General features: G+C 32.4%; 5 protein-coding genes and 4 non-coding genes across 10 annotated transcripts in view; 5 read left to right on the top strand and 4 right to left on the bottom strand.

The window, feature by feature from the left end:
• Window positions 1–1,423: 1,423 nt before the first annotated feature.
• On the bottom strand, window positions 1,424–2,253 carry LOC129910746 (uncharacterized). The gene is made up of 2 exons (XM_055988241.1): window positions 2,028–2,253; window positions 1,424–1,965 (listed from the first exon to the last, which is right to left on the bottom strand). The coding sequence occupies exons 1-2, from the start codon at window positions 2,158–2,160 to the stop codon at window positions 1,436–1,438; spliced, it is 663 nt and encodes a 220-aa protein (XP_055844216.1). The 5' UTR covers window positions 2,161–2,253; the 3' UTR covers window positions 1,424–1,435.
• A 4,105-nt stretch (window positions 2,254–6,358) lies between these two features.
• Window positions 6,359–10,567, top strand: LOC129910523 (40S ribosomal protein S5). Its single transcript, XM_055987941.1, has 5 exons — window positions 6,359–6,473; window positions 7,016–7,408; window positions 7,657–7,773; window positions 9,277–9,375; window positions 10,429–10,567. The coding sequence occupies exons 2-5, from the start codon at window positions 7,016–7,018 to the stop codon at window positions 10,495–10,497; spliced, it is 678 nt and encodes a 225-aa protein (XP_055843916.1). The 5' UTR covers window positions 6,359–6,473; the 3' UTR covers window positions 10,498–10,567.
• LOC129912850 (small nucleolar RNA psi28S-1192) lies at window positions 9,429–9,574 on the top strand. Its single transcript, XR_008771945.1, has one exon. It is a non-coding gene; the product is annotated as a small nucleolar RNA psi28S-1192 (small nucleolar RNA).
• Window positions 9,598–9,745, top strand: LOC129912847 (small nucleolar RNA psi28S-1192). The gene has a single exon (XR_008771942.1). It is a non-coding gene; the product is annotated as a small nucleolar RNA psi28S-1192 (small nucleolar RNA).
• On the top strand, window positions 9,867–10,011 carry LOC129912848 (small nucleolar RNA psi28S-1192). The gene has a single exon (XR_008771943.1). It is a non-coding gene; the product is annotated as a small nucleolar RNA psi28S-1192 (small nucleolar RNA).
• On the top strand, window positions 10,206–10,347 carry LOC129912849 (small nucleolar RNA psi28S-1192). The gene has a single exon (XR_008771944.1). It is a non-coding gene; the product is annotated as a small nucleolar RNA psi28S-1192 (small nucleolar RNA).
• Window positions 10,568–12,713: 2,146 nt separating the features above from the next.
• LOC129909873 (uncharacterized) lies at window positions 12,714–14,692 on the bottom strand. The gene is made up of 3 exons (XM_055987000.1): window positions 13,356–14,692; window positions 13,072–13,304; window positions 12,714–13,008 (listed from the first exon to the last, which is right to left on the bottom strand). Exons 1-3 carry the CDS (start codon window positions 14,654–14,656, stop codon window positions 12,749–12,751), a joined length of 1,794 nt encoding a protein of 597 aa, XP_055842975.1. The 5' UTR covers window positions 14,657–14,692; the 3' UTR covers window positions 12,714–12,748.
• Window positions 14,693–14,782: 90 nt separating this feature from the next.
• On the bottom strand, window positions 14,783–17,704 carry LOC129909654 (uncharacterized). The gene is made up of 4 exons (XM_055986729.1): window positions 17,667–17,704; window positions 17,150–17,614; window positions 17,020–17,087; window positions 14,783–14,976 (listed from the first exon to the last, which is right to left on the bottom strand). The coding sequence occupies exons 1-4, from the start codon at window positions 17,702–17,704 to the stop codon at window positions 14,783–14,785; spliced, it is 765 nt and encodes a 254-aa protein (XP_055842704.1).
• A 1,907-nt stretch (window positions 17,705–19,611) lies between these two features.
• Window positions 19,612–20,573, bottom strand: part of LOC129912650 (pleckstrin homology-like domain family B member 1) — an 82,328-nt gene continuing 81,366 nt past the window's right edge. For both annotated transcript variants that reach the window (XM_055990991.1, XM_055990990.1), the window contains exon 10: window positions 19,612–20,403. In XM_055990991.1, coding sequence (XP_055846966.1) covers window positions 20,227–20,403 — 177 coding nt within the window. In that variant the 3' untranslated portion in view covers window positions 19,612–20,226. The remainder of the gene's footprint in view (window positions 20,404–20,573) is intronic.

The following is a 20,573-nucleotide window of genomic DNA, read 5'->3' on the forward strand; positions in this document are numbered from 1 at the left end:
CGGCCTTAGCGAGGTATCCGTCAGAGCGGAAAATTTTCAATACAAAAACCTAAAAATTGCCATTTTGTGATATAGCCATACTTCACTAAAAGCAAACCATCAGCTTCAAACTCGTGTGGTTCTGTGAGCAAAATAACTAACTTGCCAAAGAAAAAAAAATATTTAACCGAGTCCCTGGACGCGTTGGAGTTCAGGAAAAGGAAGTAGGAGTCCTAAGCAAATCATACTGCAGTATAAGAGAAAATACGATCAAAAAGCAGGACAAAATATTATTATTATTATTCATTCAATTATGCTATCATCAAAAAGAAAGATCCAAAATCATCGGCCGCTATGTATTTTTCGACTTTTAAAGGAGACGATCAACGCCGAGGTTTAGGGACTTTACAACAAGAAACTTCTCTACGCACAGGCAAAGAACTGCCTCAACTTGGTATACGTATGAAGGTGACTGGGCAGGAACTGGTCTTAATTAAGACCGAGAACTACATCGGTTGGTAATCCTGGTCGAAGAAGTAACAAGATGTTAGAAATGGGACAATTACTGTGCTTGATTTTAAGATATTTTTGGATTAGCTGAGTTTTTTAATAAAAAAAAGTATTTTTGTACTCACCCCGAACGTTTCGTATCAAGTTTCATTGAGCGTGGTCATGGGGAAACTTAAAATCATTTCTATAAGAAACCGCGAAAGCCTTAAAAGTTATAATTACTGTGCTTATCAAAATTGAATCAAGAAGTTATTGGTTGCCTTTCGGAATAGGGAATTTCTCTTTTATCTTATTTTCTGTTAGCTTAGAACTAAAAGGAACTCCTTGCGAAAGCTATCCGGTTGCGGTACGGATAACGGTAAAAATTAGTATACCGCTTACAGTATACCTTCTCCAGTGTGTAGCCGTGTTTTATTGGTACTCAGTATTTTATTGAGTAAACATTTTATGCTGTAAACAACAACAAACGATTACTTTTATTTATTATTAATAATACTTTATTGATGAATGGTCAATATATAAGTTAAGAAAAAAAAAATTCTCTGTAAACCAACGAACAAAAAACTTTTGTTTATCCTTAGCAATCATTTGTTGTTGTTTCCCGTACTAAGTAAGGGAAACAACGTATTAAGTAACTAAGTACTGAGTTACCAATAAAACACGGCTTGTGCTTCTATGTTTACAGCTTCAGTACTTCAGTACCGTACTTAAGGCTTGGCCACACCGGAGGGTATGCGGTATAGCGGTAACGATATTTGTATGAAAAAAATTCAACATCTGAACGTTGATATGTCAGTTTGGAATTTTTTTCATACAAGTACCGTTACCTCTACCCGTACCGCTACTGCATACCCTCCGGTGTGGCCAAGCCTTTATACCTTTTTAAAATAGAGCTCCTTAACAAGTTATTAAACAAATCTCCTTCACCGTTTCATTTAAATGAGATTTATTTGGTAGAAAATTTAGCTTTTCTTATCCTAGATTCATTCCATTGGTTTTTCTGTCTCATTTTCGTAAATTCATTTTGTGGCTCAATCAAATGATGGTCCTTATTGATGCCTTTTCCTTGTTTATATTGAAATTCCTTTCCTTTTTTTCTATTTGACCAGTTAAGTGTTTCTTTGAGTGACAAAACAAACTCACCATCGACAGCAACAGCTTTAAGTTTTGATTCTTCATCTAAATGATCATCAATCTTACGTCTCTGTATCAAGGGCTTCTTTCTTGGGCCAATATCTTCATATTCAAATTCTTCAAATGGTTTCACATAACAATCGCAGTCATTGAACAGTTTAACTCTGTTCTTTTGTTTTTTCTTTGGATTTTGGGATAAATCTGAAAGAGTTATGAATTCAATTTGTTCTTGAACCAAGAGACTCAGTTTTTTTGCCATAATTTTTTGTACTGTTTCGGAAGGTTGAAAATCAATGTCAGTACTCTCATCATGGTTTAAATGCCTTTGAGAAATAGGATGTTCTGAAATTGATTTGCAATTAAATTGTTTAATAATATATTTTATGAATTTACTATCGAAATACCATCACATTTTGATTCAACTTTTTCTGGTTTCGTTTCCTTTGGTTTATATAGTGAGTTAGTTAGGAGGCTTGTGTCGGCTGCCTCTAGAATTTGTTTTAGATTTTCATCTTCAGACTCACTTGAGCTAGACATTTTTGGTAAAAGTAGATTTATCGATAAATCAACAAATAAAAATAAAATTATTTAAAAATAAATAACAAACAGCTGATTTGAATATATCCGAATCTGAAGACAAGATAAGAAAGAAAGCTAACATCAACAACCAGCAACAATATTCACTAGAGAAGCCACTTTGGGGAAATTTTTTCAACTTGAAGAAAAAAAAATATCCTGCTACGAGTCACACACGCAGATATAAAACACGGGATAGTGGCTTCTTTGCCAAGTATAACTTTTATCTTCTGAATTCAGTGGTAAAATTGATTTTTAGCACTGGTTCTAGGTCTATTTAGGTTGAAATAGCTAAATCCATCCTTGAATCAAAGTTGATCCACTGCTAATCCGCCGAAATCGGTGGGTTTAATTCCTGATCCGAGGCTAATCCACGTTTGTACAACTGGCCCTAAATTAACTGACATACCTTTTCTATATCAATTCTTGTCTCGCTCTATATAAAGAGGAAAGATAGAGACAGTTGTACATGTGAAATGAAAGCTGCACGAACTCCATAAACCGAACTAGCTCAGTGTGAGCGTATCCCAATCATTGCCATACAAAAAAGTGAAGTTTTAAGACGATTTTTCACTATGCGATTTTAGCCGCATAATAGCCACGTTCATGTGGATTTGGATCAAGATCAATTTTACACGTAAAATAAAAACAACATGTGGATCTTTTGCTTTCTATGTCTGCTTTTACATGAAGACGCAAGAGTCAAGATTCAATGAAGAGTAAGGGAGAAAGAAAGTTCGAAAAAGAGGGATGGAAGATTTTTTACCCTGTGAGTCTCCGGTCGAAAATTTTGAGACTCATTTTGACGTCTCTCTTTGATCTTGTTCTTTTTTTTGCTGTTTTGCTTTAATTGATTTCGTCGGTGGCAGAGTTCGCTTCGTCGGATGTATATTATTTGGGTGTATACTAACTTTTATTAATTTATTTAAATGTTTTTGTTGAACATAGAGCCCCCTGATGTTGTTTTTTGTATATTTTGGTGCTTTTTTTTTAAATAAAAATAGATACGAAAACGAAAACAAGATAAAATAAAAAAAATAGCTGTCAAATTTGCGTCTTATAAAAATTACTACGTGTAGAAGCGCGCTACCCGTACCGCTACCGCATACCCTCCTGTGTGGCCAAGCCTTTAAGTCGATCTAAAAATTATTTAAAATTTCAGCCGAGTTGTGATTCAGCTGAAAAATCACACATTCGTTTCCAACTATACATTTTTTTTATCTGTCACAATTTAGGGATCTATGCTATGATCCACAGTACACATAACAAAAAAATAGGGGTATTCACGATCTGGTGCAACGGCCTAGTAAAAATGTAAAATTTTATTTTTTTGCAATAGATCGTGAACGCCCCTTTTGTTATCTATAGTAAATATTAGGTGTGTTTTTTATTACCACCGGTCTTAACTGGACAAAAAAAAACGCATCGGGGCTTAACCTGAAATCTTGGCAGCACTGTATATAGAATGTTCCGAAAACAGCAGACACAACAAAAATTTAGAGTTGCCATATTTTTCGCTTTCGTCATTTTCTTGTATTTTTTGCATGCATGTTTTACAAAGAGATACAAAAATGTATGCTAGCAAAACTATTTTAATACATTTTGTCCTTCCAAACGTGAGTTTTCACGTTTTTAAACAAATTCTAAACAATTTATGAAAAAATTAGTTTGGTAGCACAGATTTAAAACTCTTCAAAAAGTTAAGCCCAGAGAAATCTCCGGGCTAAACAACTAAGCCCAAGGGGCTAAGGTGTTGTTGTATTTAACATGTAAATTGCTTAGCCCAGACTGCGTTTTTTTTGTCAAGTTAAGACCGGTTGTAATAAAAAACACACCTATTGAAGCATGAATGAAATCCATGATGTTTTTTTTAACAGGGTTGTTCCTCCACTGTTGCTTCTTCTATTTTTTTCCATTTTTTATAATTTAATTCTTTGTTTTATTCGGGTTAATTAATTTTCACAAATTATTTTACATTAAAAGAAACTAAATTACGGGATATGAGTACCGACAAGCCGACAACATAATAAACGGAATAAAAAAGACAAACTGTTTATCATGGGCGACGCGACGGTGAGCTGCCATCTGTCAAAAATAATTTTACTCTATTATTGGTTTAACCAAGTATTTTTTACAGAAGAAAAAACGTTCCGAAATGTTTAGTATAATTCATTTAAGAATAACTTTAATTTCCTAAAAAATCAATTTCATTACATTAGGGGTATTCACGATCTGGTGCAACAGGTCTAGTAAAAGTGTAAAATTTTATTTTTTTGCAATAGATCGTGAACGCACCTCTTCTTATCTATAGTAAATATTGAATGGAATCCATGATATGAATTATATCAGCTTCACTTTTTTTTTTTACGGAGTTGTCTTTCTACCGATGCTTCTTCTTTTTTTCAATTTTTTTATAATTTCATTCTTTGTTGTGTTCGGGTTAATTTATTTTCACAAATTACATCAAAAGAAACAAAATAAAAAAGAATAAGAATAAAAAAGATAAACTGTTCATCATGGGCGACACGCGACGGCGAGCTGTAATCTGTCAAAAAAATTTTACACCATTGTATTTTTATTTTGCAATAGGGTTAGGGTATAGCAAAAGTGCAAGACCATTGTAAAATTTCAATCCATATATTTTGTTGTTGTAGTGTTGCAAGATTTTACACTTTTGCACTTTTGCAATGATACAAGACCAGTTGCATCGGATCGTGAATACCCCTATTATTAGGGGTATTCACGATCTGGTGCAACAGGCCTAGTAAAAATGTAAAATTTTATTTTTTTACAATAGATCGTGAACGCCCCTTTTCTTATCTATAGTAAATATTGAAGCATGAATAAAATTCATGATGTTTTTTTTAACAGGGTTGTTCCTCCACTGTTGCCTCTTCTTTTTTTTCCATTTTTATAATTTAATTCTTTGTTTTGTTGGGGTTAATTAATTTTCACAAATTATTTTACAACCATAATAAACAGAATAAAAAAGACAAACTGTTTATCATGGGCGACGCGACGGTGAGCTGCCATCTGTCAAAAATAATTTTACTCTATTGTATTTTAATTTTGCAATAGGTCTAGGGTATAGCAAAAGTGCAAGACTGTTGTAAAATTTTAATCCGTATATTTTGTTGTTGTAGTGTTGCAAGATTTTACACTTTTGCACTTTTGCAATGATACAAGACCAGTTGCATCGGATCGTGAATACCCCTATTATTTAAATATAATAGGTCTTTTTATCTTACGTTTTAGTTTTTTTCTCTCTTTAATATTTTTTATAATTTTTACTAACTTTTTTTTTTTAATCTTAATTTGTTGAAGTTCGCCATCCAAATGGCAGATTTTTGCCGCGTGTTTGAAAGCCAAGCTACAAGTCATTTTAAGAATGAGATGGCTATATTTTGCAGAAATATTGCTCCTCTTCTTGGAATGACTTGTAGTTTGGGCGGTGATACCAAGTTCGCTTAACACTCTATTGTATTTTTATTTTGCAATAGGTCTAGGGTATAGCAAAAGTGCAAGACTGTTGTAAAATTTTAATCCGTATATTTTGTTGTTGTAGTGTTGTAAGATTTTACACTTTTGCACTTTTGCAATGATACAAGACCAGTTGCATCGGATCGTGAATACCCCTAATATCTTCCGAACGTTGTCAAAATTTGTTCGTCAAAAATGGACACCAATCTAAACAGGAAATTTGTTTTTGTTTTTATTTATAAAATGTCATTTGAAAAAATTATAATTTAAAAAAAAAAAACAAATTTTCTTCGTGTTTCTTCGCGGAAAATGGTTAATAATTGTCAAAAAATTAGTGGTGTACGTGGTTTTTCGGTTTTCGTGGGTAATTTAAAAAAATAATTAAGGTCGCCAAGTTGTCATGTTTTGACAATTTGGCGACCAATGTCAGTTCGGAATATATTACCTTTTTATGTGTACTGTGATGGCTTTGATCTATGTAGCTTGTTTTCACTAAAACCCAAACGAGATATTGAAATTCGAAATAAGATAATTTGCTAAATTATCTCGTGTGACCCCTTTTCAGCTTTTATCAAAAAAAAACTTAAAACGAAATAATTTAATAATTTTAAATTATTTTTCTAAACAGTGTAATCTCCACTCAATCATTGCCATACACTAGAAAGAATTTTTAATAAGTTGACATTAGCTGCGTTTCCGGATGTCACCACAGAAGCAGCACTTTCGCGACATGTTCTTTTCTCGGCGAACGCCATTGCTGTTTGCATCGGTTGATTTTTCACAAATTATAAAATGTAAGAAATTTATTAGTAATTATTTAAAAAAATTCCATATTTATGTGATAAAAATATATTATTATATAATAAGTTACTTTTCAAAATTTAAAATGATAGAAAAACCTGTGTTTTATGTTGTTTTATCACAAAGTAAAAATTGCAATGAAGAAAAAAAAATTTGGTTATGGTGGATCCATGACTGGAATCAAATCTTACACGTGTTTCAAAATTTTTTTAAAAAATTGAATAATATAATTTTTTAGTGACCATCGTAAGAAAATAACAACTTTTTATGAATGCCTATTTAAGAATAAACTTATTTTAATGTTGGAAAAAAATATATTAAGTAAAATGTCGCCAGAATTAACACGTTAATAGCGACTTTCCGAGAACCTCGGTTGCGTGCGTTTTGCCGCCCTGTTCGTCATTAAATTACTTTACAAATATTTAATATGGATCAAATGAGCCTCCAAAACTTAATCTTAGAATATAACCTTGAAGATTATATGCATTTCTGGATAATACCTTAAAACACCGATTTAACTTTTTCCATTTTTCAGATGGCTGACGTTGAAAGTGTTGAAAATTTCGAAGGAGAGCAGCCTGTGGAGGCAGAGCCATTAGCTGTTTTGGACACAACCTCGCTCCCGCAACCCGCTGAGCTTCCCGATATCAAGCTCTTCGGCAGATGGAGTTGCGATGATGTTACCGTGAGTGACATTTCCCTGCAAGATTACATTGCAGTTAAGGAAAAGTATGCTCGCTATTTGCCTCATTCCGCTGGTCGTTATGCTGCCAAACGTTTCCGCAAGGCACAATGCCCAATTGTTGAACGTTTGACCAACTCGTTGATGATGAAGGGACGCAACAATGGCAAGAAACTAATGTCTGTGCGTATTGTTAAGCACTCGTTTGAGATCATTCATTTGTTAACTGGCGAGAACCCACTTCAGGTAATTATTATTATCAAAATTGAGTCTTTAACTTTCTCGTCTCACACTAGACTGTTGCATATCGATAATTAACAACGTTGTAATAGGTAAAATGTGGACGAAGATTAAATCATTGGCATTGGATTATACTTGTTTGATATGATTTTATGCATATTTCACTTATCCCGATGCAATGAACATTTATTTTATTCTTGTTTTGTTTATTTTCTTGAAAATAAAAATGAATTTCATTTGTATATTTTTTATAGACCCTTGTGAGTGCCATCATCAACTCTGGACCACGTGAAGACTCGACCCGTATTGGTCGTGCCGGTACTGTTCGTCGTCAAGCTGTTGACGTTTCGCCTCTTCGTCGTGTCAACCAAGTAAGTTCAACTTTGTATTGATATTTTCTTTTATTTTTTTTAGATTTTTATTTGCCGTCGATAATGTCTTTGTTTTTGTAATTACTTAAAAAACGAAGATTATAACAGGCGGCTATAACAAAATTAACGGTATCCGTAGCGTCTACATGTTTTTATCAATTGTTTGACGTATGACCTATGTAGACAAACCAAAAATATTTAAAAACTTATAGAATCGCTTCATATTTTGAAAAAAAATGTAAAATAGCTTCCATTCGGAAGAAGAGCTCCCAAAACAAAAAGTTTCCGGAAATTTTGCTTACTTCGCTTTTTTGTCTGATCCTGATCAGATATTTCTATTTATTTGCGTTACAACAAAAAAACGAAATCCGGCTTTTGTTGTCACTCCATTAAATGCAAATGATTTGATGATCACGGCGGAAATAAACCACGGCTATAATAAACAAAAATTAAATCGGAAATGGAACGATATTCTCGAGATTTTCGAATATATTTTTCTGAACATATTTCCCCGAGAGTTTTCATTCAGCCAAGGAAATAGCACATATTCCTAAAATCGTAAAAAAAGAACAAAGTTCTTGAAGAAGAATTTTGTAGTTGTAGAAGTTGTAAGGCACCTCTTTGGTAAACTTACGAATAACTTCTGGTATCTACTTTGTGAAATAGAATACCACGATTCTTTGATTTCGGCCCAAAGGTGGTTTGATTTTTGGAGATTTGTTTAACTAATCTTGACCATCAACCATGACATCATCCCATAAATAATGTGCTATGGGGTAAAGATCGAGACTTTAATCTGGCAAGATACAAACATCGATTTGTTCGCCGGAAAACCAATATTTTACTATTTTTGGCTCATGTTCGGGATTATTGTCATACGTGGACATCCAATTAATGTCGAGAAATATGGTTCCATAGCGATGGACATTATGTTTTGCGAATAAATTCAACCTTTGATTCATCACTCGAAAAACTCATCCAAATCTGCATGTTTTTATTGAAATTTTTCTTAGCAAATGTTATTTGATGTTTTATTTTCACACTTCCAAACCTAATAGTTTGCTTACTTCAGCCATCATCGTGCGAGATGACTTGCAACCTTTGACCTTTTAATCGCGCGCCCTCCACTCGTATAGAAGTTTTGCGAGTAGAAGGCATACTTGATAAATAAAAATTACAATTTCCGACTTTAATGGAAGCAATTTTACTCTTTCATTGTATTTTTTAAAATAAGTAACTTCCAGGGTAAAAATAAGGTGCTTCTTTAAATTTGTTTTCAAACTATACGAAATGCGATTTTTAGATCTGTCCAGCTCATTGTTTTCTGTTGGTTATTTATGATAGAGAGCTTATGCTTCTGGACTAGAAAATATTAGTTTTAACTTCCAATAGAATTAACATAGTTATTTTGTTATTCTACAACGAATTTAAAATACATTATTTTAATAAAAAATACTTTCTTTTGTGAACCAAAAACTATAATCCTTTCTTTTTATTTTTCAGGCTATTTGGTTGCTTTGCACTGGAGCTCGTGAAGCTGCTTTCAGGAACATCAAGACCATTGCTGAATGTTTGGCCGATGAGTTGATTAACGCTGCTAAGGTAAGTTGATTTATTATTTTTTTTTTGTCTTAAACATTCTGATGTTATTATTAATTTAGTCCTTTATAATCCTGAGCAACGATTATTTACTCCGTTGTTACAGGTTCGCTTTAGGACAATATAAAATTGTTTTATTATCCTAGCACCCAAATTTATTAAAATCCTTTTTGTGGTGCTCGAGAAACGTAGAACAACATTTCAACTAAATTAAAATTAATGTACATTATGTCCTGTCTAATACTGATCAATGAAAATTATAACAAGTTGATAAAGTCTCGCTTAAGGACAAGACCAAATTTATGTTTTATTATCCTAGCGCCTGAATTACTATAATCTTTTTATGGTGCTCGAGAAACGTAGAACGACAATTTTGTGTTTATTAATTTTGTTTAAAATAAATATTCATCAAGAAAAAAAAAAGTTGGGGATTAGAAATAAAACAGCTCGAGTGATTAATTAATTTTTCTTATAACTGTTATAGTTATGAGTTACTTATGTCCTGTCTAATACTGATCAATGAAAATTATACAAAATTGATTTAGTCTCGCTTAAGGACAAGATTAAATATGTTTTATTATCCTAGCGCTTCAATAGCTTTAACTTTTTGTTGTGCTCGAGAAACGTAGAACGACATTTGTTCAATTTATCATCCCTGTTCTGATTTTTTTAATAAATTTATTCAAGAACTCAAGTATCGAATGGTTTAATCAACTTCTAAGAGCATTTATAAATACAAACTCATAACATTGAGGTTCAAAACAGGCTTAATTTAAGGTATCTCTTCTAGGTTATTAACTCATCATATTTTGTTTTATTGCTATTATCTATAAATAATGTCCTGTCTAATACTGATCAACGAAAATACTAAGTTGAAATAGTCTCGCTTAAGGACAAGATTAAATATGTTTTATTATCCTAGCGCTTCAATAGCTATAACTTTTTGTTGTGCTCGAGAAACGTAGAACTACAATTATTATATACATTTGTATCTCATACCTATTTTATTCCTTTTCTATGAAATTTACTAATTTTTTCTTCTTTTTTTATTTTTAGGGTTCATCTAACTCCTATGCTATCAAAAAGAAGGATGAATTGGAACGTGTTGCCAAGTCCAACCGATAAGAAGTTTACATTCGTGTGTATTTTTTTTTACACTAAATAAATAACTATAAAAAAAAAAAAAACAAAAAATCAAGCTCAAAGAGAATTTTTTTTTATTTGCCTTTATTTGGACGCTCGAAAGAAATATGGGAGATAAGCCATCTTGTAGGTGGCCTTTTCTTGAAATCCATTCGTATCGTCGATTGAGTTTCGTTTTGTCAATATTTCTGTGGAGGGAAATTTGAGTGTCAGTAGATCTGAGGAAAAGTCAGTCAAATTTGCCCAAAAGTTGAAGTTCGCTCAAATTGCTACAGGTAAGTAAGCTGTAAGCTTCCCTTTCACCTCAGGGGGGGGGGGGGGCATTTTTCGGTCACAGAAGATATTTACGATGTTTACGTCATCACTCGATGCTTCACTATTGATCATATATTCAAGTTATTTGAACTTTTCGCACTTGGGAACAGCTGTTCTATACAAGTAAATGTCCGGAATAGGACCATCTGGGTCAAAAAGTGGATTTACTATCGTTTTAGTTAGTCGCTGTTTGTCGTCATACAGGTCACTATCGTTGTCCTGGATATCGTCGTTTTACCTTTCGTTTCGTAATACGAAATATGGCCCGTGGTTGTATATCGAATGTCTTTTCGAAATCAACTAGCACAATATCGGCAATTTTGCTACGTTTTCCGAAAAAAAAAAAAAAAATGACGGAATCTGTTCGTAATTTAAAATTTTATAGGATCGTATTTTGTGATTGTTTTTTTGGGAATCGTAGAAAATTCTCGATACGAATATAATTCGTGATAAGGTTGATTATTTTTCGCAGTCAGTCATCGAAAATCCTTCAACCATCTTCAAGTTAGAACAACAGCTTAGTCGCAGTTTCGTATATCTCCCTTCACCTTGTAGTTTGGGAGAAGGCGACTGATGAACTTAGAAATTAGAATCGTGAGCTATCTAGACCCGATGTCTCCCAACTTTTTTGAAGTGTGGGTCGATACAATCGAGTATTGGCGGCATCTAAATTAGTTCAATTTTTGTGAGCGAGTTTCCTGCGCCGAAACAAATTTATAGAGGTGCAAATATGAATATGCTTGCGATTTCCGAAAGATGTTTTTTATGAATTTTTTCTCGACGAGAAAAAAAATTTCGTTAGATTTAAATTTCATTTAAGTTTTTTGTACATAATGTACATATTTATAAACGATTCTTTTTACAAAAAAAAAAAATATTTTCTTCTTAAATTCAACAATATACAACCAAATTAAAAAAAATATGTAACTTAGGGTGATTTTGTTCACTAGAAGTTGAGCATAACTTGAGGATTTTTATCTTCAACTTCTGGATTTTGTTTTGTTCACGCAAAGTTGACGTTTTTAACTTTCGATTCTCAACTCGAGAGTTTATAAACTTTCGGTTTTCTCAACTTCCGGAAAAAGTAGAAGTTTGCCGACCAAACTTGAGAGTTTGCTTTAAAATTATTATTTTTTTATTTTTCTGTCAAAATTTTGTTGGCAGTTATTGTGATAAAAATTAATGTTCCGAAGGAAAAAATCGAAAAATAACATTTTCTTTCTAGTGGTATCGATTTAAAATGTTGCTCATGGAAAAGAACAAATTCATAGAAAAAAATATGATGCAAAAACAAAACGAAAACAAAGACAAATTTAAAGAGAAAGAATTGCATTATTTATTTTCTTATGTACTTATTATTAAAATGTACATTTATTAAAACCTTCAAGTTTAGACATTTCTTTGTGAAAAAACCATTTTTTTCTGGTGCTAAAGACCATTTCCGACGCTATTCACATCTATCCAGTTACATTTATTTCAATTACTCCGCATTTTATATTACTGACAGCCATACAAATAATATAATTTTATCAAATCAATCAAATGATTTGAATTTGAAATTCTTGAAAAACGGCGCGCACGTACAATCGGACTAATAAAAAATCTTCGACATTTTGAACACCAAAAATAAAACTGATGACAAACACATTAAAAGATGATTATAAACTGACATTATTTGTCTTTGCTGTCACAAATATCCCAGGGATATTTTCAAGTGAAAGTTGGCCAACTTTTGTTTTTTAAACTCGAGAGTTAAGAAAAAAATAGTGAACAAAATAGATTCTCAACTTTTGTTTTAACTCTCGAGTTAAAGTCAACTCTCAAGTTTGTCAACTTGAGAGTTTGCTCCAAGTTGAGCAATAGTGAACAAAATCGCCCTTAATCTATGAAGTATTCAATTAAATTCGAAACAAAACAATTAATCCAGAAACTGTGAAATATAATTCTTAACCCATTCCTGAAACTGCACCATATGTTCGTCAACGGCCCCAATATAAGTGTGCGCTTGATATTTCGGTGGTGGATATACTCCTGGTCCAAATATATTCTGAATGACAATTTCCGTCATATAAATTGCAGCAATTGCATCAATCATTATCACATCATGACGCAAAGATAACTTAGCAAATGATTCGGCAAATAGTTTAAGCGTAACAAATGATTTTTGTGTCAAACAATCTAATGGGGAAGTGATACAAAAGATGAAACGATAATTAACAAAAATTAAATGAAATTCTTTACCTGGTCTATCCATTCTTGAAGTTACAAAATATTTTCTTAAAATTTCTGAAGCTTCATGTGATAAATCAACCCGTCTCTTGCTAACAATCGATAGAAATTCACGCATATCATCGGCACAAATTGAGAGTTCATCAATGGTAGATTCAAATGCTTTTTCAGAGGCCTGCTCCAGCATTAAATCCACCAGAACTTCGTGATTTTCTTCCTCGATTATAAGAGGAATACCAAATATTCTAAACAAGCAGAATTAAAAAAACTTTCACAAAAAGTAGCACAATACTTACTCAAGAAACTTACTAAAAGTATTTTCATCTTTTGTATCATATTTATATGATCGCCAATGAGTCCATATAGCTGCTTCCAATGGACAAGTTACAGTTGTCCTTTCAAGTGCAACTCGACCACATTCAATTGTTTTAAACAATTTAAAACTACGCGTAGGTTTTAACCGTCCCCAGTCTCCAACATAGTATATTCCACCTTTTGCCATAACAATTGGATCGGCTTCGATCCAAGTGTGTTTACTATTTTTGGTTGCTGGTGCCACTTTGAAGCCATCATGTGGACCGACAAATCTTTCAGCCACATCACCAATGGCCTCCATCAAATAATTGGCCATTCCAAATTCAGGTCCAATGGCAACAATTGATATGGGAGGTCGATCTGGATTATCCTCCAATGAGGCAATACTAAGCAATAGACCAATTTTCAAATGCACAAAGCAATCCATCGGCACACGATCTTGGCACATTTGTGCAGCCAACGAATATACAAATGAAAAATCCGAGTAAGAGATTTTAATTGTCTCATAGAGACGTTGAACTGAGCTGGGAACTAGGGTAACATCCTGTTGTGCATTTTCAGATGAATGCAAATCCCTTCGAGTGTTTGAAGTTGGTCTATCATCTTCTAGAGAAGCTTGACTATAGTTGAGGGTCAAGAATTGCATGGGTGATCTACGTGAAGGACTTGCCATTATAGGCGATGGAGGAGGTTGCGGACGTGAGGTACTTGGACCGATTAGATATGGATCATCCTCTGCAGTCGTAAACGACTCATTTGGTCTGATACTTGGAGGAAATTTTCTGGCCGAAATTGGATCTGGATCTGGAGTGAATTCCAAATCCAAGTCATCAATTACGTTAGCTTCTAATTTGGAATCTGTCAAAGTTTGAAAATGCAATGTTGGGATAGAAAGATCCAGTGGTTCATCCTTCATTTGAGGATGAACAAAAATAGATTCTTCAAATTTATTTTTAACCGAGTCACCAGTTAGTTCAATTCTATCTATTTTCTGTGTGTTAATCACCAATGTTGGATCTGAACTTCCAAGCGAGAATGAAAGATTAAATTCTGCAGGGTACTTTTGAGTTTTGTTGTTGGGAGTTTTTTCTTTTTCGTTGTCATCTTCACGAAAAAGATCTGTAGTATGGAGTGGAATTTCCATATCTTGGTGATGTTGAAAATTTGTGAGGTCGGCATTATCATTTGATTTTTGACTAAAAACTAGAAGATTATCAAGGTCGGCGTCAGGAATTGATTTCACTTTAGAGAGTGACGAGTTTATTGTTTCATTAGATTCCATGCTATGAATTCTAGTGTACTGAAATCTAAATGGCCGGTTATAATGTATTTTTCACCCAAACTTAATTCACAGTCGTAGGTGTAGTCTATAAGAGATAGAAATAGATGTGATGACTTATTCGACATTTTAGTATGTATTTGTTTTTTTTTTTTTGAAAATTTTACCTTTTAAATGAACAATTTGAGAACGAAAGATTTTGTTAAATACTCTTGGAGTTGAAACACTCCGAATGGGAAATACTTTTAGTAGACGGTATTTGCCCATACAACGCAGTGCCGAATATTCGCTCATTGGGCGAGCACAATTATAGCAATTTGGCGCTAGAAAATAAAAAAAATATAATCAACATTTGTAAAATTTTCATAGTATACTCGCTTTAAAAAAATGCAATCTTTTCTTGACGAATTTAATATGCAAACTAATCAAAGTTTTTCTTTGGGTAATTGGGTAATCCTTAGCTTATCCAAAGGAGAATAAAACGGTAAGAAAAAATTCTGTTGGATTAAAATAATCCAAAATTCAATGGATATCATCATTTCGTAACCTATGTATCTCGTACTTATGTTGATCAAGGGATCTGCTAGCAAGTTTAAGCACTCTTAACGTCCAACGGGGTTCTTTTTAGAGCTGAACGCCATTTTGAATCTTGTGTGAATTACAAAATTTGTATTCTTCTTTGCTTCTCTTACGCAAATTTTTGAGTCCTCAGATGCATTAAAAAGAGTACATTAATTTGTAATTTTTTGGATTAGAATGATATTTTGCATTATTGATTTTAAAGAATTTGTATGTTCATTAAAACATTAACGTTTTTTCAATAGTGGTACGTAACCTAATAAGTTTTAAATATTTTCTGTAAGTTCAAGATATAATGAAATTCAACAATACGAGGGAGAGTTATGTTCTGCTCGACATCGAGGATCGAGGTGTCTTCTATTAACATTTTGAAAAACATGGTGGATTAAAAATTAAAGACCTAACAGACGTGCTGTTGTTGCTGTTTGTAAACTTGGTTTACGGATAGTAATTTAAGGTGATCTCATAAAAAAAAATAAAAGACTATTTGTTACAAAAAAAAAAAAAAGTAAGTAAAAAAAAGCTGCCGGATTCGGATTCGAGCCTCAGTCATATGGTGTCAAATATTGATTTGACGGTTAATTTTTTTTTTATCCAAAGATGAGCTGGACGAATAAAATAATCCACTTAGAATGGCGTCCATTTGAATTCGAAACGATTACAAAATATCAGTCTCTTTACTTAACTGTACAGTCTAAGTTAGGTTCAAGGTATAATAGACCTTTCAATCGAAATAGGTGTTGCGGTTAAAATTTTAAAGGGGAGGAATGCAACTAGTTACTTCATTAGAACAAGGATTATAAAAAAAAAGAGTTAAAAGAGAGAAAGGCAAGTGAAATATGGACAATGTTCAAGAGAATCCATTGATTCAGCAAGTTCACCATCAACAATGAGTTTTAACTTTTAATGCTCTGTTTTATACTCTTCCTCCCAAACTTCTTTGAGCCTAACCAAATATGCGAATTATACTCTAGCTTAGGACGGATGTAGGTTTAATAAATTGAAGCCAAGTCAGAAGGGGTAAAAAACTTATTGCACCTTTTGAAAACCTAAGCATTTAGCACTATTTTTTGCAACTTGAAATATGTGGTTGTGACAGTTTTTCGGTTTTAATAATGTAGGTACTAATCATGGATAATCGCAAGACAGCATTGGGTTTTCGAAGAATTGAATTCTACTCGGTTCTCACATCCCCATTTAACAATCCTGTGGAGATCAGAATTCAATAAACTTATCATACCGTTCAAGCTCTACATAAGAGCAGGTACATGAAGTTGGAAACGAATTTGAGAAGCTGAGAGTTGAGTTGTCCGCGAAACAATTCAGTCGAATAGCAGTTTTGAATAAAAGATCATTATGCCTTTTAATAGAAACTCTACCATCCAAAAGAAATAAGAAAAAAAAAATTGAAACTCAATATCGCCTACGAAGTTGTATGGCTTATTTTATTCGACTCAACTATCAAGATGGACTTTGAAATAGGTAAACAATATTTTGCCTGGGATCCACTGTGATCCCAACTTTACATCAGTTCAATAACCGAATAAGGTAACAAACATAAAAAAATACAGACGAATCGATAATCTCCTCCTTTTTGGAAGTCGGTTGAAATCACCCTTACTATTTGTTTAAGCTAAAATGAATTCTAAAATAAAAAAGGAGGTCTTACAAGTTAGAATCAAAAAGCTTATAATTCGAGCTGTAAGTTGCAGAAACAATGTAATTGTCAATGTCAAATGAGAACCTATTGGGTTGCTTTGAAAAGAGAAATTTTTGGAATTACCTACCTTTAGTTACTTCTTTTTTGATAAGGTTAGTTTGGCAGCCTGTAGTACAGTACCAAATTGATTGAATCCTAAAAAATAGAGACCAAGTTACTCTTGAAGTAATCATATTAATACAATATTCACAACTTACGTATAAAACTCAGGTTCTGTATATGCACACAAAACACAAACCAATACCGCCAAACCACCTGGATAACTATTCGGAGTAATATCATAGACTAATCCTTCTTCCAATGGCAATCCCATGAAACGAAAACGAACATGAACTTGTTCGCAGTGCAGTGTTTTTAAAATCGTGTTCGATGAATCTTTTACAATCGTTTTAATCAATGAATAAATTAAATATTTAGCTGAATCTAAAAATTCTATTGGTTCGAAAGTCAAGAAACATAAAAGAGTTTGTGATCTTTCTTTCAAATCTTTGTAATGCAAAGTTAAATCGAGAACAATTGGAGCACGAGCATCTTCGGGTTTTTTGGAAGCGGTGTACTTGTTGATGAATTGTTCTGTTTTGTCTTCGATTACTTTCATTAATTTTGTGCCTCGTAAGAAATTTTCAAGTAGTTTTTGTTCTGCAAAGCTGGTTAAAAATGTTTTATTAAATATTTGTGTTTGTTGAATTATTTTTGTAAAATATAAATATTTACGAATTATCCAGTAGTGAGGGCGGCTGGTTTGTTGACATGTTTTTTTTGTTTCAATTTTTCAAATATTCGAACCGAAAATCGAACAGGGCGCAAAATTAAACGCACTCTGGTGGCCAGCACAAATATCAATAACTTGTTTACAATTATGGTGGAAACAGATTGATGCATATTGCACGGCTTCATTAGTCGACTTCCTTCGGAGGCGGTAAACTACTCATGAGTAGATGAAAACATATATCGTCGTTTTTACGACAAAGTGGTACAGCCTTTTAAAGTTATAAGAAACATTGAATATTTGTGGAAATTAACAACCAAACTTTTTTTAGCAAAAAGTACCAAAATGGCGATTACACAATTAGATATTTTTTTTGATAGGTATTTTCTGTGCTACTTTCTCAAAAAACCATACTTGATGACTTATGCATGCCACTTTACCACTTTTTAAAGAAAGACATAAAATAGTTAGCTCCACTTTAAATCAAATTTCACAATAAAGAAATGTGTCTGTTTAATTTCATTTGAGAATGGACTGCTTGTTCCTATCTCCAATACATTGTATCGCCATATTCAGTGATAGGGGACGCTCGGAAAGCTTACCCACATTCATTGAGTCACGCGGGCCACAAAAAAACACACGAATACTTGCGTTCTCTTTGGTGACAGCCATGAAATGAAATGGAAATGGACTTGGTAAATGAACTGTCAAATACATACAAAATTTTGGCATATTTACCACATTACCACGTTTACCAAGAGCGTACACCGTTTAATGAATACGCCTATATTCTCTAAGTTTTATTTGGTAAAAGTATCATAAAAGGCCAATATTGGGAAGTTTTTTTTGGGAAATTATATTGGAATAATATAGTCATGTTCCCTTAGAGGTAGTAATAGTAAATTACCCATAAGTACTTTTAAAAGCGAGTAAATTACCCATAAGTACTTTTACTAGCGAGACTTCAACTATAAATGCATTACAATTTTCAAGAAAATAAATGCTATTACCACCTATCTATCTATCTTAGCAGAAGCTAAGAGCACTAGAACATGTATCCGAAAATGCTTACTTTTTTTAGCCAGGGATGTTCTATGCAACCACATTGACTGTTCAATGTGCTTTTTTAAGGTATCTTAGAGAGAGAAGTAATTGTTTGTATGTACACTTTATATAACAAAGACAATACAGAAATACAACTTACGGTCTTATCACGAATTCCATTCGTATCGGAAATTTTGTACGATTCCTGAAAAAACAATCACAAAATCCGATCGTAGTGACGAAAGATATGAAATTTTCCATTACGAACGGATTACGTGATTGTTTTTCAGGAATCGCAGCAAATTTCCGATTCGAATGGCATTCGTGATAAGACCGTTAGTTAAGAACTTTATTAAAATCTCGTATTAAAAAAGATATATTTTGGAATATGAAATCTTAGATACCAGTATTGTCCCAGCATTTTTGGTAGATTATATTCATTTGGTAATTCACATAAGATTCGGTGTATAGAAAGCCAGGAATATAATAATGCTTACGTTTATTTTTTGAGCCTCAATCTTGTGATATTCTTTATATTTTAGTTTCGGAAAATTAACAGCAGTTATCAGGATTTGCCTTGTTATCGCATAGAATGGTATTTTTACAATTAAAAACAAAGTTAGCTTCATTTAATAAGTATATTTATTATTACATTATAAATTATTATAAACTAAAAGAAAGTAAATTCTTGATAAAACACAAGTCAATCCAAAATATGTATGATATAATTTTATGAAGTAAATAAACAAAATTTTAAATTACTTTTTGTTTCTTCGTAGTTTTATTCGTAATAATTGTAGTTCATTCTTAAATGTGTTCCAACATGAACTACAAAAAAACTACAAAATTAATCGTATAACTCAAGTATTTAATTTTAGATAAATTAAAAAAAAAATATATGAAAGTAGGTATGTTTGTTTATTTTGTTTTATTATACGAGTATAAATGTAAAACATATATAAAAACGTTATATGAACTTAAAAAAATTGTCTCTATTCATATCAATCTAACAAGCAAACAATCTACGTTTCCAGATCTAACTAATTCAATTCTAAACTTCACAATCTAACTAAGGTGCCTAAGGAGTTTACTAAAGAATTCTCATAACTAACATCAGTTTGAAATACACATAAATATTATAATTCTTCAAATAAACAAAACAAAGGCACATATATATAGAAACTATTGTTTTGGCGCTATATTCACCAACCGTTGGTGAATATAATATTTAAGTTCGAAAATAAAAGAGCAAATAACGTTCTTAAAAGCTAATCATAAAAAAATACATGATGCACTATGCTAAAAAATAGTGTTTTTTTTTTTTTCTTTTCTTATGTTTGATTTTGTTTTAAGGGGTTTTATAGTTTTTTATACTGTTTTTGAATTTGAAAATTCACTTTGGCATAGAAATCTGTATTATTAAGTGGAGAGTTAGTCCTGTGTGATTTCTTTTAATACAATGTAAGCCTAATAATCTTATTTTTTAAAAATAAACTTAAATTTAAGAAGAACATAAATGCCCTAATAATCTAAATTTCCTTGAGCTCCAGTTATGATGGCATCAATCCAAATTCGAGCAGCTGCATCTGAAGCTGCCTGCAGGTGATAGCTACGCTTTTTTGTTTTTACAATAAATGTGCAATGAGGTCGGCCACTTTTTGAAGCATTCAAATGGTCGAGATAGACTTCGTCAATTGTCTGAAATTAAAAAAGAAAACAAAAATCATTAGAACAGTGACTCGTTACAAAAAAGGAAAGAAATTGATAATTAAATGAAAATAAAACTCATAATGACATAACCCAGATTAAGACAAGGCTTATATGAAGCGATGTTATCGTGATAAATTACACTATTTTACAAAAAAATA

This window comes from Episyrphus balteatus, chromosome 2 (genome assembly GCF_945859705.1).
Source record: "Episyrphus balteatus chromosome 2, idEpiBalt1.1, whole genome shotgun sequence".
Taxonomy (NCBI): Eukaryota; Metazoa; Arthropoda; class Insecta; order Diptera; family Syrphidae; genus Episyrphus; species Episyrphus balteatus.

Coding starts and splice junctions, on each gene's coding strand:
- LOC129910746 (XM_055988241.1), bottom strand. CDS start 2,160: ATGTCTAGCTCAAGTGAGTCTGAAGATGAAAATCTAAAACAAATTCTA. Junction 1,966..2,027: donor AGTTGAATCAAAATGTGATG/GTATTTCGATAG, acceptor AATCAATTTCAG/AACATCCTATTTCTCAAAGG.
- LOC129909873 (XM_055987000.1), bottom strand. CDS start 14,656: ATGGAATCTAATGAAACAATAAACTCGTCACTCTCTAAAGTGAAATCA. Junction 13,305..13,355: donor ACTTTTAGTAAGTTTCTTGA/GTAAGTATTGTG, acceptor CTGCTTGTTTAG/AATATTTGGTATTCCTCTTA. Junction 13,009..13,071: donor TTCAAGAATGGATAGACCAG/GTAAAGAATTTC, acceptor CTTCCCCATTAG/ATTGTTTGACACAAAAATCA.
- LOC129909654 (XM_055986729.1), bottom strand. CDS start 17,704: ATGTCAACAAACCAGCCGCCCTCACTACTGGATAATTC. Junction 17,088..17,149: donor ACAGAACCTGAGTTTTATAC/GTAAGTTGTGAA, acceptor TCTATTTTTTAG/GATTCAATCAATTTGGTACT. Junction 14,977..17,019: donor CAAAAAAGAAGTAACTAAAG/GTAGGTAATTCC, acceptor TTTATTTTCTAG/CGCCAAATTGCTATAATTGT.
- LOC129910523 (XM_055987941.1), top strand. CDS start 7,016: ATGGCTGACGTTGAAAGTGTTGAAAATTTCGAAGGAGAGCAGCCTGTG. Junction 7,409..7,656: donor CTGGCGAGAACCCACTTCAG/GTAATTATTATT, acceptor TATTTTTTATAG/ACCCTTGTGAGTGCCATCAT. Junction 9,376..10,428: donor AGTTGATTAACGCTGCTAAG/GTAAGTTGATTT, acceptor TTTTATTTTTAG/GGTTCATCTAACTCCTATGC.